The sequence below is a fragment of the Gavialis gangeticus genome, unplaced genomic scaffold (assembly GCF_001723915.1).
Source record: "Gavialis gangeticus isolate Ggan-Ray unplaced genomic scaffold, GavGan_comp1, whole genome shotgun sequence".
Lineage (NCBI taxonomy): Eukaryota > Metazoa > Chordata > Crocodylia > Gavialidae > Gavialis > Gavialis gangeticus.
Genome location: NW_017728996.1, coordinates 34563270 through 34576659, shown reverse-complemented (window position 1 = coordinate 34576659; position 13390 = coordinate 34563270). Strand labels below are relative to the sequence as shown.

Below are 13390 nucleotides of genomic sequence, written 5' to 3'. Positions count from 1 at the left end.
GCGCGGGCCCGGCCGGGTGGCGGCGGCGGGGCCTGGCCCGGGCGAAGATGGTGCTGGTGAGCGCGATCGTGCTGCTCTGCTCCTGGGCGGCGGGTGCCGGAGGTGAGAAGCCGCGCGCGGGAGGGTGGGGCCGGGCCCGCTGCTCCCCTGCGCGGCCTGGGAGCCCGGGGCCTCCCCCCTGTGCCGCTTGTGCCCCTGCCTCCTCCCGCCGTGCTGGGCTGGGGCCGGCCTCGCCTCGCCGGAACGCAGCCTGTTCCCTCTCCCCCCGGACGCTCCTTGCCTGGCGGCCTTCCGCCCCGTACTCCGGGCAGGGGCGGGTTTGTTGGGCGATGGCGGCCCCTCGGGGCTCAGCCTCTGGCCGTGGACGCGGGCGGGCTGCGCCAGGCCATTGTGCTGCGGCGTCCGGGGAGGGGGCGCCGGGCTGTGCCACGGGCCGCCGCTTCCCTGCCTGGCTGTTTCCCGCCGCGGGGGCTGCAGAGAACCAGGAAGTGTTGGTTTTCTTCCTTCAAAGAGCTGAAGTTGCCTTTTGTGCCGGGGAAGCGGGACCGTCTGTCCTGGAGCCGTGCCGCGGCCCCGCGCTGCCCTGTGCCGCCTGCCGGAGGGGGGGGGAGCAGTGCCCTGCTGGGGGGAGCCGGTAGGATAAGGTCCTGCCCGCCTGCAGCACTTGGGTCCTGTCTACCTAGCCCTTGGAAAATGCTTTCCATTTTCCCCTGAAGAGAGTTTGATTGTTTTCTTTTAATTTGGTTTCCTGGTGGGGTGAGGTCAGGGCTTGGGAGGTGGATGGGTGGAGTTGCTGATAAGACACTTCCTCTTTCTCCTCTGGCACTTCTGAGCTCTGCAGCTGTAGCTTTCTGTCTTGGCAGCATTAGGCCAAAAACCCATGTTTTGCACTGGTTGTAGCAGAATAATGGTGAAGTGTGAGAACTTTGATGCAATCTGTAGGCGAAGCCAGGAAGTTCGTTTATAAGTTGACTAAATGGAAAGTAAACTGGCATCGTGTGGCCCAAATATAGACCATATCCAGTGCTTTTATTTGGGCCAGAATAGTAACAACCGGACAGCTTTCATATTGAGGTTGTGTGTATGCAAATCTCAAGCTTTAATACCAGTCTAAAAACATTCTGAAATATTGCTCAAGGCTTTAGTAACCTTTTTTTTTTTTTACTGCAAAAATAATAACAACTGAGAACAAAAAAACAGTTTCTGCTCCAGTTGCAACAATGGTGCCTCCCTGTGTAATGACCTTAAATGTGAGGTATTCCAGATTTCTTGAATCAAAAGGTTTCTCTTGTTCTCCTAAATCACTTAAGCTTTTCAAAAAGATTTTGAAAATCCCGCTGTTAGTGTGTCTCAAAAATACTGACCTGTTTGTACAAAGTGTTTGCTAACTTCACTAATATGGTGAAAAGTTTAGATTTTACTTGTTGTTTAGGCAGCATCTCTTCCAAGAGTGTAAAGTCTTTACTATTTAAGCAATATTAAAGTGTTAAGTAAAATAAAGTAGTAAATAAAACTAATCTGAAGTATTAAAGACTTTATCTTTTGTGGAGAAGATTGCAGTAAAAATCCCATTTTAGCTTCAGATGCATTAAAGGTCTAAGGCTGTTGACATGTGTGTTAACATACTTGCATAACTGTTTATTGGAACAGGTCTTTAATTCTCAATATGGCAGGTTTTTTACCTGGTTTTTCCTTTAACAGTTTTTCTAAAATTCTTATATATCCTATTAGTAATAGAGCTACAGTTGTTATTTCAAATGTAATTATACATTATAGTGAAAAAGTTGCAGAAGCATGAAGTGTAAAGATTTTCATAGTATCAATGTGTGTTAAATGAACTGCCAGTGTGGGGTGGGAAATCAAGTATTTCAAATTGTTCATAGTTACTTGACATGTACATTATTTAGAAAAGCATTTAGAATGGACATGTGTTAAATATCCAGTGACAGCAATTTTTGTTTGGGTTTCCTTATTGTGTTATTACACTAGTAAAGTGGTGTAGGGCAAAATTAATTATTGAATTATTCTTATGATTCTTTGACATCACATTCTTCAGTTGTTCATAGGAAGATAAGCATATGAAAGATTAGGGCCTAAAAATTAAAATCGTGCCACTTTACTTAGCCGAGTGATGCGAATTACAGTTTATAATGAATCCAAGTAAATACAATATTTAGAGAACATGTTCCAGGTATTCGGTTACAAGATTTGAATAATTAATAAGGACTTCCACTTCTTATAATTGAGAGAAATGGGAATACTTTGGATTTTTTTTAAAGGAGAAGCAAACTTGTCAGATTCTGGTGTATAGAGTTTATTTTAAAGCTTCTCTCACTCTCTCTCTCATGTTACAGTTTGAACAAAGTTTGGAAATTAGTTCTTTACATTAAGAGTTAGTATAAATATGTTTCAAAAAGTTGAGTTGATTCTCAAGTTTTATTTTTTCTGTGAAGTACTTGGCTCAGGGAGCCGTTTGGTTACTTGCACTCATGCATTTGCATTGCATGTAAAGTAAGTAGTGCTGAGGTGATGTTTTGGTTGAGGGGTGCTCTTTGTACCCATCTTGGGGCCAGGCATCTGGAACCTATGCTAGGACTGGCTTTTCTCAGCCTCCTGCTGGGGTATGGGTACAGTTTGCAGCCAGAGGGGAGCTACACTGGGGCAGGGCAGCTGGGGCCCATGTTGATGCTGCTGCTTCTCAACCTCCCACTCTCGAGCTGCGCAGACATGGCTTCCAGACAGTGGGGAGCTGTACCAGGGCCAGGCTGCTGGAAGCTGTGTTGGCATTGCTGCCCCTTCACCCTGTGTGTCCTCACTCCCACTTCCACTTCCTTGGTGTAGTATGGGTGCATCTGGTAGCTGCTCAGCCCCAGCTCCGTTCCCCACCTGGCTGGAAGCTGCACCATGCTGTAGCTTGGGAGTAGGGGACAGAGAGAAGCAGCAGTGATGCAGGCACAGCATCCAGCTCCCTGGCCCTAGGAGAGTTGTGTTCTAGATCAGTGGTCTCCGAACTTTTTTGATCACGCACCCCTATCAGTAAAAAATTTTTGAGCATGCACCCCCAATATATGTATATTTATATAAATATAAACAGAAGGTATAATATTTTCTTCCTGCACCCCAATGGATTGTCTTACGCACCCCACTTTGGAGACCGCAGCTCTAGATACAGCAGCTCCTCAGGCCAGAACATGGGCCTCATGTTGCCAACCTCTGGCCTATGTAAATGGGACCTTGGTTAACCTAGCTTGGGCATGAGCCACTGTTTAACTCTGTAATCAAGTTATTGTATTCTTTTTGGTGTTGTGCACTTCTGCGTGTGTTGCTTGGACTGCTGTGGGCATGTTTTGTAGCTTTTTGTGCTGCTGTAGACTTAGCCACTTCATGATTCTTTCCCACCGAATTGACAGAAAACTTGTCTTGGGCTTATGCAGGGAAATTTGGGGAGAGAGTGGAGTGCTAACAGCATTCAAGTAATGTAGCTGATGCTCTGAGTTCAGAGTAAGTGAATAGCCACCCCTAGTTAAAGTGGCACCCAAGATCTAAGCTATACCCCCAACCAGGGGTTAAAACAAACTTTGGAGTTTGAGATGGGGGTAAGGGTGAGGAGGAGCAAGAAGCAACATTTAAGAGCCGGAGTTAACTCTTCAATGAAGAATATACCCTATGAGGTTCATGGTGGAAAGAGTTGGGCAAGGCTCTTTGGGTAGATGAGACATCTTTTATTAGACCAACTGAGTAGCTGGAAAAAAGATATCACATCTACCCAAAGAACCTTGCCTGCCTTCGTCCTTAGACCAACATGGCTATAACCAAAAGCCCAACAACATGGTGGAAAGAGTGGTTTCTAAATCTGTAGCTGGACCAGAAACCTTAGAGAAGGATCCTGTGTGAAAATCTATAATTGTAGTACTGCCATACTTAGCTTTATTTTATCATCTTAATGATAAGGAACACTGACCATTTAAAATCTTTCAACTTTTTTAAGTTCAGTAAGTTCAGTGATATCTTCATACTACTTTGCTATTTTTGTAGGTTTAAACCGCATTCTTTTAAGCTTTCTTTTTCTTTTATTTTTTTTCTTTTCTATGAAAGACTACACAAACAAGGGAATCTTTTTTCTAGGGAGAAAAAGAGGAGGGAAAAACTTGGTATTTATTCTTCAACTATTAATGATTTTGTTTAAAAAAAAAAAAGAAAAAAAGAAAAAGTTGAAAAAGAGAGGGAGAAGTTGAAGGTGTCCCATGTAAAATTGATGATCAGTCCTAGATGGTGGTGAGAAACATTTTCTTCATATATTTCCTAATTCTGTCAGTACAGTGACACATCCCACCTTACTACATGACTTCCAGCATTTAAAACGGAAAGGTGATTTCTCTAAAAGGTGTGTTCTATTTTTCAGAACTCTTTTTAACAGTAAGTGTAAAGAAATTGCAAACAGTCTTTTGAAAACTTCACTTTAAATCCCAGTGTCGGATTCAAATATTAAACTTTAAAATAGTACCTGTTTTTCACAAAGATTTACGTATTCCTTAGTGTGAAGGAACATTATCAACTTGAAACGTAGTCATTTGCAAATGTCAGTGGTAGCTACAGGTATTAAATCTGTCTCTGTATCCCTGTGATAGTTCTGGGGAATTTAAATCCTGTTTATTATTTGTATTCCTGTTGCCGTAGGAATAGCCTACAAACAGTGGAACTATTTACTGATGCACTGAATATGAGCAGTGAAACTTCTCTTTAATCTGCTAGAATAATCTGATTGTTGTAACACTAGTAAGTAGAAAGAAATTTCCTTCCTAAAGTGTTTAAGGAGTGTTCTCTTAAGAGTTTTCTTATCTTTACTACTAAAGATGGATAGCAGCAACATAGTCTTTGATACTGAATTGTTTCCTTAGTCTTGACAGAAGTACAGTATGGTTACCAGTGCCACGAGTTTATAATACAGACTTGCCAAACTCTTCATTCTCTCACCTTGATGTCTCTTATGTATTTCATCTTGCTTAATGATGAGCAAATAATATATTCTTCGTAACCAAGCTAATATTTTCAAAAGATTATTTTCCAATTTGCTCTAACATACCTCAGTTCAATTTGTGCGAGTATCTCTAGTGATAAATTTGTTCTCTGTGCTGATGTTTACAAACCTGCCACTCAGTGAAGACTCTTGCAATGTGGCCCACTGTCCAGTAGGATTTATGTTGGGACTACTTCGAACAACCGGTCAAGTCAGATTTCATAAAAACTTTGTTCTTTACAAACTTGGATTAGATTTAAATTTCTGTTTTAAGATACAAGACTAGTATATTGTTAAATAATCCATATAGTATCCAGTATGTAATAGGATACTGTTTGCAGCTTGGAAATAAAATACAAGCTCTTAAGAGCGATTTCTGACTATTCTAGGAAAGTGGTAAGGAATTTTTCTGGTTAGTCTTGAGAACTAAGAATTGCATGCGGAAGTGATAGAAAACTGATCATACCAGGCATAAACAATTAATTATTAAACAGTTTGATATCAGTATTAAGATGCCTAGTCCTGGTATAACATTTTAATAGTCTCTGGTAATTCCAAAAAAAATTGTTTTTTATTTTTCTTTTTTCTTTACCTCACTGATATGCGATTTAGAAACTTCATGATCTGGGTCATCTCTAATTAGCGTTGCAGAGAGGGTTTGTCCTGATAACAGACCCAGGTGCCTTATCCTGAAGTAGGGAGACAGCAGTGTTATCGATGCCACTGCAGCTCCTACGGGAATATACAAGACCTTTATCTAAGTGACTGTGCAAAACTGCCCTTTTCCAGCTGCAGGCACACCCACGTATCTGGTGCTACCATCTGTTTCAGTGAAACTGCTTGGCCTGAACTTGTGTAACATCTTATAAACTTGCCACATACTATTCTCACACAGCAGTTTTTAGTGAAGTGGTCCAGTTTATCTGATATACTTGTTCCCCATCTGATTGCTTACTTCATACTTTTTAAATGATAAACTTCATTTTCTTGGAAGCAGAATAAAATTGTATAGTTGCAAAGTACCACAGACCCCCTAGCTGCTTATTGTGGCACCACCAATGAATCTTTGCTGATTGGGAAAGGCCAGCTTGGAAGTGGGGGAGGGGAAGGGTCTCAATTTAGACTCTACACTTGGACCAGGGATTATGTCTTCATATTGGATGTTCATAATGAGTGGCCAGTTCTGGTCCAGGCTTTTGAGCACTGTAGTAATATTAACACTGACTTTTGGAAATGTAAGCTAACATTTATTGTGAAGCCTTGATATCTACTCTGTTTTTATATTCCCAATTCCTTAAAAACACTATAGGAAGACTATATTTGAGCTGGTGCATACTATAGGTGGTGCAGCTGTATTGTTTTTCATAGAAGAATGGTAACAGGAATACTTCCCTTGCAAAAAGGATAGAAAACAATACCAACGCAGGGAAAGTATAGTCTTGTTTTGAAATGCAGTACATACAAAAGTAACAAGTAACTGGTTAGAAGCCTTTGTGTAGAAGTTGTGGTAAAATATAGTAATACCAGTTCATAGCATGTACAATATGTGAGTAACTGCTACTGGTTTAACAAAAATGATCGGGATATTGCTGTCTAACTGACAGTAATCATGAGACCTCTGAGAACCAGGTAGTCTCCTTAGTTTGAGAAGTCATTGTGTTTAAAGGTCCTTGTTGAAGGTGTTGATATTTTGATTTAGCAAGGACTGTACTCATAAACACCTTTCAGACATCAAATGGAGGGAGATCCAAAGTGAGGTGAGGTGTATCATTGGGTAGACATTTTAATAATCAGTTTTGCTTACAACTTTTTTTCAAGGGTATCTTATGAAAAATGGCTTATAGCGGTTGAGAGAACACATTACGAAGAAGAAAAGCTCTGTGCCAGATGCAGAGACTTATTGATTCTTTAGAAGCTATATTTATTAAAAGCACTAGACTATGCTATAAAATTTCTAGGCTCCTATCAGTGCCCTGCCTGTCACTGAAAATGAAGCAGCACCAGTATTATCTCCTTTTCTGTAAAGATGAGAGGTTTCACACCCCAAATGTGGAGTTGTTTTTAAATTGGGTAAATTAAAGATCAAGTTGGGGTTCCGGTTAGGAATTCTAGTTGTAGAAGTGAGTAGTTAATTTTAGAAACTTCTGTTTTCCTTGGCATCAATGCTATCTTTTAATGAAACTACCCACTTCCACTCCTCTCCCCCCCCCCAACCTCTGAGACGCATATTTTTATTTTGTTCTTAAAGTAACAAACCTACCCAGCGGCAGCATGGGTGGGTCTGCCTCCAGCCCGCTGGATGAGAGCAAGTGCAGGGAGGGATTGGTATCTTCAAATGTTCAGCCTATTTTATTTAAGTTTTATAAATATTTAATTAATAAATATAAAAAGTAAAATCTAGCTGTTTGTTTTTGTTATTTGAAATTCATCCGTCATTCTTTTCAGGCAATTTGCTAGTATATGTTATAACCATAGATACGTACTTAACTGTATAAATGTATTTTAGAGGTTGGGGGAAACTGAGTGGGGTTTAAAGCTAGGTATAAACTTAATGAAAGAACATACTTTTCCAACTTTTAAATGAGTGGGCTAGTGTGAAGGTTATTTCGTTAGTGTCTTTAAATCTGATTGTTGGTAGAAGGCACCATGAAAACAAAAGATGGTTTCTAAAAATAATTTAGAATATAGGTTTAAATTATTTGTGACTCACACTAAGAACTGCACTTTAAAGATGTACCCACATTGGATGAAGTATCATGTATTAAAATGAGCTTTATCATTGCGATGGGCCTGCAGCCTTATATAGGAAGAGTCCACATTTGCTTAATAAGCCTCAAGTACCTGGAGACTTGAATCCAGCCCTACCATATCAAAAAGTTTTCCTCTGATATTTGGCCTAAAGAAAATTGTTTTAAAAGCAAGGTTGGTGTTTCCTTGACATCTCATTCTGTCAGAGAATACAGGAGAATTTTTCACAGGCATAAATGGCAACGTCCAACTTGCACTTATGCTCTAAAATTATTCTGAGAACCTTCCGTTCTGTTGCCAGTGAAATCAGTAACAAGAAGTTCTCACTGACATCTGTACGAACAAGGGCTAGTCCCTTAAGTCTCGTTGAAATAGTCTGGTAACTAATCCTGTTTCCAGTTATCTCTAACAAGTCAATAGTTTAGCTCAGTTACAGCCTGTTCTCTTCAAAGGCAGCTAGTATGGTACAAGGTAATATGCTAGAAAGTTCGGTGTAGGATACCATTTTTGAATGATATAGGACCTACATCAGACCTAAGTACAGCTTGAGGCGTGGGGAAGGAGAGGGGTAAATCTGTTTGCACTCTTCAGACTAAACAAACTTTCCAAGAAGAATGTGTAGGGTGCTAAAATAGGGCAACTGTGGCATTGAATTGTCCCGTGTACATCCATATGTGCATATTATTTGGAAATTCTACTAGACACTGAAGCCTTGCTTACAGCAGGCGAGTTGGACTGCTATTGTGAAAGGGGGGAAAGTCCCTTTGTACTGCTGCTTTTTGAACTGCTGGTAAAGGTACAATACTTAATATTGTATCCATAATTAGGGACCTGCTTAATTTGCCATTTTGCGGATACACAAAACAGGGGGTTGTCTGCAAAATTGGGCATTGTCCAAAATCTGCCGGAAAAAAAAACCCAACCCAAAAAACAACAAACTTACTAAAAATAAAATGCTGGTTCCTCTTCAGTGCTGTCTCCTATGTACATCCTCTCCAGACACTATTTTTGAGTTTGGGTAGCCAGTTACTGGTTCCAAGTGGTCCTTCATAAGCAGGGATCCTGGTTTTCTCTGATTTAAACCCCCCCAAATCCATGATTAAAATTAAATGCCCCACCCCCTCCAGCTGCCAGGCCTACGGGGCCAGGCATCCAGGTTCATAGACCCCTGCCCCCAACGAAAGGCGGTGGCTGCTACGGTGGATGAGAGCCCAGCTCCACCCCCTACTGCCTGCTGTGGGTGTGGGCAGGGCATCTTCCTGCTGCTGTACACCCTCCTAGGGAGAAAGTGGGGGACTGGTGCCCCCGAGATCTGTGTGCAGGGTGGTGGCAGGCATGGGCTGCCTGCTGTGGACTTGGCCTCCCACCCAGGTGCCCTGCTTTGGGGCTTCTGCAGCCTGGCAGGTGTGACCCAGCGCTGCAGAGCAAGGCTGTGCAGAAAAGCTGCTTGCAGCTGCGAGCTCTGCAGTGCTCTGGCGAGGTGCTCCCTGTGTGCGCAGCAGTAGTGTTCATGCTATCATCCCTGCTGCTGCTTTGTGTGCAGGGGATACCTCACCAGGGCAGCATGGAGCTCGCAACAGCAAGGAGCTGCCCCGCATGGCCCCTCTCCAGCCTGTAGTGCTGGGTTGCATGTTCTGGGCTATGGAGGCCCCAGGGGAGGGCAGCAGGGTGGGGAGCCCAAGCCCACCCCTGCCCTGTGCACAGATCTGGGGGGCATGGGTTCCCCTTGACCCCTCAGGAGTGTGTGTAGCAGTGGGGAGCCGCCCCTAGACAAGCCACCTGTGGCCCCATCCCACTCCCTGCTGGGGCCCTGCAGCTGCACATTGTAGCCCTGGGCCCTAAGCCCCATGCATCCCCTGATGGGGCAGCAGCCTCAGCCCTGCTCAACTCCCTCCCTCCCTATGGGGGCCTCAATTTCCCTCTTCCCCACCCCACATTTATGAGGACTGCTGTCCAGGGTACCTGGTGGCCATGTGCGTATACATCAGGAGCAGGCAGTTATTTTGGGCAGAGGGCTGCTTACTGAGTTTTGGCAAGCTGTCGAGGGCCGCGTGACAGGCAGCCCAGGGCAGATTAATATTAATTTTCTAAATTTTTAGGGGCCCTGCAGGCTGGATAGAATGACCTGGCGGGCTTTATCCAACCCCCAGGCCACATTTTGCCCACCCCTGATATACATGCAGATGGTGTCCCCTGTCTGACAGCCCTCTTCCTGCTTCCTCCAGCCCCTTGCAGGCTGGAACTACAGAGAGCTCTTTGCAAAACTGCAAAATCTGTGGGCGGCTTTGCCAAAATGAGAAATCCACGATTTGTTCTGGTAAAGGAGGAAATCCACGATTTTCTCCCTTTCTCTGTGGGAAATGGAAAACCTGGATCCCTGGTCATAACATTCACAATTGGTATCAGAGTGAAGATGACATCATTTTGGTCAATTTCACTCTATAAACAGCAAAAACAGGTATAGGATATTTTCTTCCAGCTACAGCATGGGAAAGCTCTGATCAGCAGAAGTACTTGAACCATCTTGTTTTCATTATTGAAAAGTCTGCATCATATTTGTTTATTATAATTTCCTATTCAAAAAGCTTTTGGAACGACTATAAATATTTTGAGAACTTAGGTGATATCTCAAGGTGTGCCTTTTCTTGACCACCCAAATAACATATGGCCGTGGGGGCCAACTTCTTTGGCAGGTGTACCACAAATTAAGCCCTAGACCCTCCACAAGTATCATCCTGATCCCCTTTCTGCTCCCAGTCTGCCTTCTGCTCCCTGCCCTATGCTCCCTACCCATTTGCTTTTCTGCTCCCTGGCTGATAGATTGCTCTCCTTTCTGTTCCCAGCCCTATCTGTCCCTGTATTTCCTGTTCTTTTCCTGACCACCTGTGTGTTGCATGATTTTTTTTTTTTAATTTAAATCATATTCTTTAAGATGAAGTTTTGAAAAAGATATATAGCGTTATAGCTCTGTATCTGAATGATTATTTAATTTTAAGATACATTAGAGCTCAAAGATATCATCACAGAATAGAGATAACTTCTAATTATATATAATTTGAGACAATAAATTCATGTAACCTTTTTATAAAAGTTCTATAAATAGGTCACAACAGACCTTGGACTAATTAGGGACCCAATCTCTTGGGGTTCCCAGAGGCTCCTCTGTAGATTAGTAAAGATTAAAGAAAACCACTCTACCCAATGGAACTCGGTGCCCAGTCTAAAAGATCCCATTAAGCATCTCTTGATGCTTAATTTCAGTTCTCAAACTGCGGATTTATGACTGCAGAGATAATATCCTTGTTAACAGCAGTATATTCAGATGAGGCAACACACTGTGATTACCTACCCATCAACAGTTTATGTACATTAAATTGAGTCTTTCTGGCCAGTGATTTAAATCGATTTGTTTTAGATCAAATCCACCCTGGCTGCAGATTGGCCAACCTTGGCATGTGACACCTGTTACAGTGTCTGGTAACCAATGAAAGAGACTACTAGTGAGCTTTAACCTAAGTGTAAATTCAGAAAAGAATAAAGTGTATTTTGCTGCTTTTTTGATCATTACTTAAATTTTAAAAGGACGAAGCATTATCATATTGTCACTCACATCATTGATGAATCCAAGTGATGAAGTTTGAAAGCATTGATTGACTCAAATCAATTCTGATGTATGTTGATGGGCACTAGGATCAGACCTCATTGAGATGATTCTTTCAATTTAATGCCATCTTACATTTGAAGTTCCTAACATGTTCATCTTCTCTAAAGGTTAATGTTGCATAACTCAGTTCTGAGTCATCTGGTTTCCAAGGAAAATTACTGAAGCTTTGGCATGGGGGGGGGAAGGGAGAAACCTAATTTCCCTTCATAAAAGCATCATTCCATTACCTTGGAAACAAATTAATACATTGAATATGTATAATTCTTGAAGATCCTTATCCAAATCTTTTTAAAATTTCAGTATAATATATTCAATAGTAGACCAGAAATTAACGAAAACTTTCTGAGAGTCCTATATAGGAATGCCATACTTTTGCTTGAAGGGCTTCAAGTTCAGGGGCAGTAAGAGTTATTTTGGGTATTGGTATTCTCCATAAAACAGATGATAAAAAGAATGCAGACCTCTGTAAATCTGAGGTTTTTGATGTGTATTTTGATGAAGCCCTGACCCTTTCCAGATGGACCAACTGAGCCCCCAAAGAGTTGCACTTATTTTTGGCTGTTGCCCTTTTTTTGTCATTAGTTGTAACGACTAGCTTGCATTGCCGTTATAAATTCTATGTTGCTCAAAACTGTTAGTTATACAGTTTCTAAAAGTTACTGATTGTTAATGACTGTTTCTAGTGCAGTGTTTCTTTTATTGTGGTTGTCATATAAAAACTCATTGCAGGAACTTATCTTCCAGGGAAAAGTTTATTTAGATAACACACAATGACTGATATACAAATTAGCCATAACTAGATATAAAAGTGAAAATGGATATAATGAAAACAAAAATAAGAATACAAATCAAACCTGAAAATTCAGAAAAAAATCCATATACAAACAAAATTAACAAAGATCAAAACCCATAGCCTAGAATTCAAAGGATTCATTCTTTCTTTAAATGCAGCTTCTCTAAAAGGTTTTATGATGTTAGAAAGTGATGTTTTGAGACAGGAAAACTCAAATAGTGCTTGGAGGCAGGCATATGATGCCTTTCATTTCCATCCTTGCTGACTGGATGTGTAGCCAGCCACTCTGTTCAAAGTGATGGATGCAGGTGCTTCACAACTTTGTAGTTTAGAGCTTCATTTATCAAAATATGCCTAAATAGAGTCAGATACAAGAGATGAGAGTTTACTGTTAAGCTTCTAGGAGAAGCTCTGGTGAAAGTTCAGCTTGTTGGGAAAGAGAAAGATACTGGGATTACCTATGCCATTGAGAGATGGGTTGTATCTTTTTCATTTGACTTTCTGGTTGTTGGATGTCTGATAAACACGCAGCTCTGGAATGGTGCTTCCTTACTGTTGCAAAGTAGGAAACTGCCTCCCTCTCCACATGAAGGTATGCAGGTTAGAAATCCAGAGTGCTGGATGACTAGCAGTTACAAATGCTCCATTTTTCCTATTTTTTTTTTGCTCCTTTAGTGCAGATGAAGTAGGCAAAGGTGTGAGTCTGTGCCATCTGGGACCCTTAACTTCTGTCTAGAAGACATGTAGTCATTGACGGGAATCAAGGGGCTTCATAGAGCAGCAATATTTCCATCTTCCATACTAATTTCTTCAACCTTCAACTAATCTCTTTGGTGGCCTTTCACTGGGACCTGATTCTTTAAGACATTCTTTTTCCGTTGACTTTCCTCTTTCACTGCTGCTAGTCTTGTAGCACTGATGGGATGCTGCCCTCCAGATGCCTTGGAGGAATTTAAGTTCTGTGATGTGGGTCTGCCCCTCTGAGTTCCAAGCACATTAGATGTTGTGAGGCTGGGTGGTTTGGACTTCCTTCAGCTGAAAGCTTAACCCAGTAGTTTTGAAAACTCCCCTCCCTTTTATCTTTTGCTCCCTCTCTCTTGCTCGCTTGCTCTCCCCCCCCCCCCCCCAGGGCAGGGATAGAAACCTGTCCTGGCTCCCCACCCCTGTA

General features: G+C 42.0%; 1 protein-coding gene across 1 annotated transcript in view; it reads left to right on the top strand.

Moving 5' to 3' along the window:
• Positions 1 to 6: 6 nt before the first annotated feature.
• ADAM10 (ADAM metallopeptidase domain 10) overlaps positions 7 to 13390 on the top strand; it is a 136327-nt gene continuing 122943 nt past the window's right edge. Inside the window, exon 1 of the mRNA XM_019504302.1 lies at positions 7 to 102. Within this exon, the coding sequence (XP_019359847.1) occupies positions 48 to 102 (55 nt within the window). The 5' untranslated portion in view covers positions 7 to 47. The remainder of the gene's footprint in view (positions 103 to 13390) is intronic.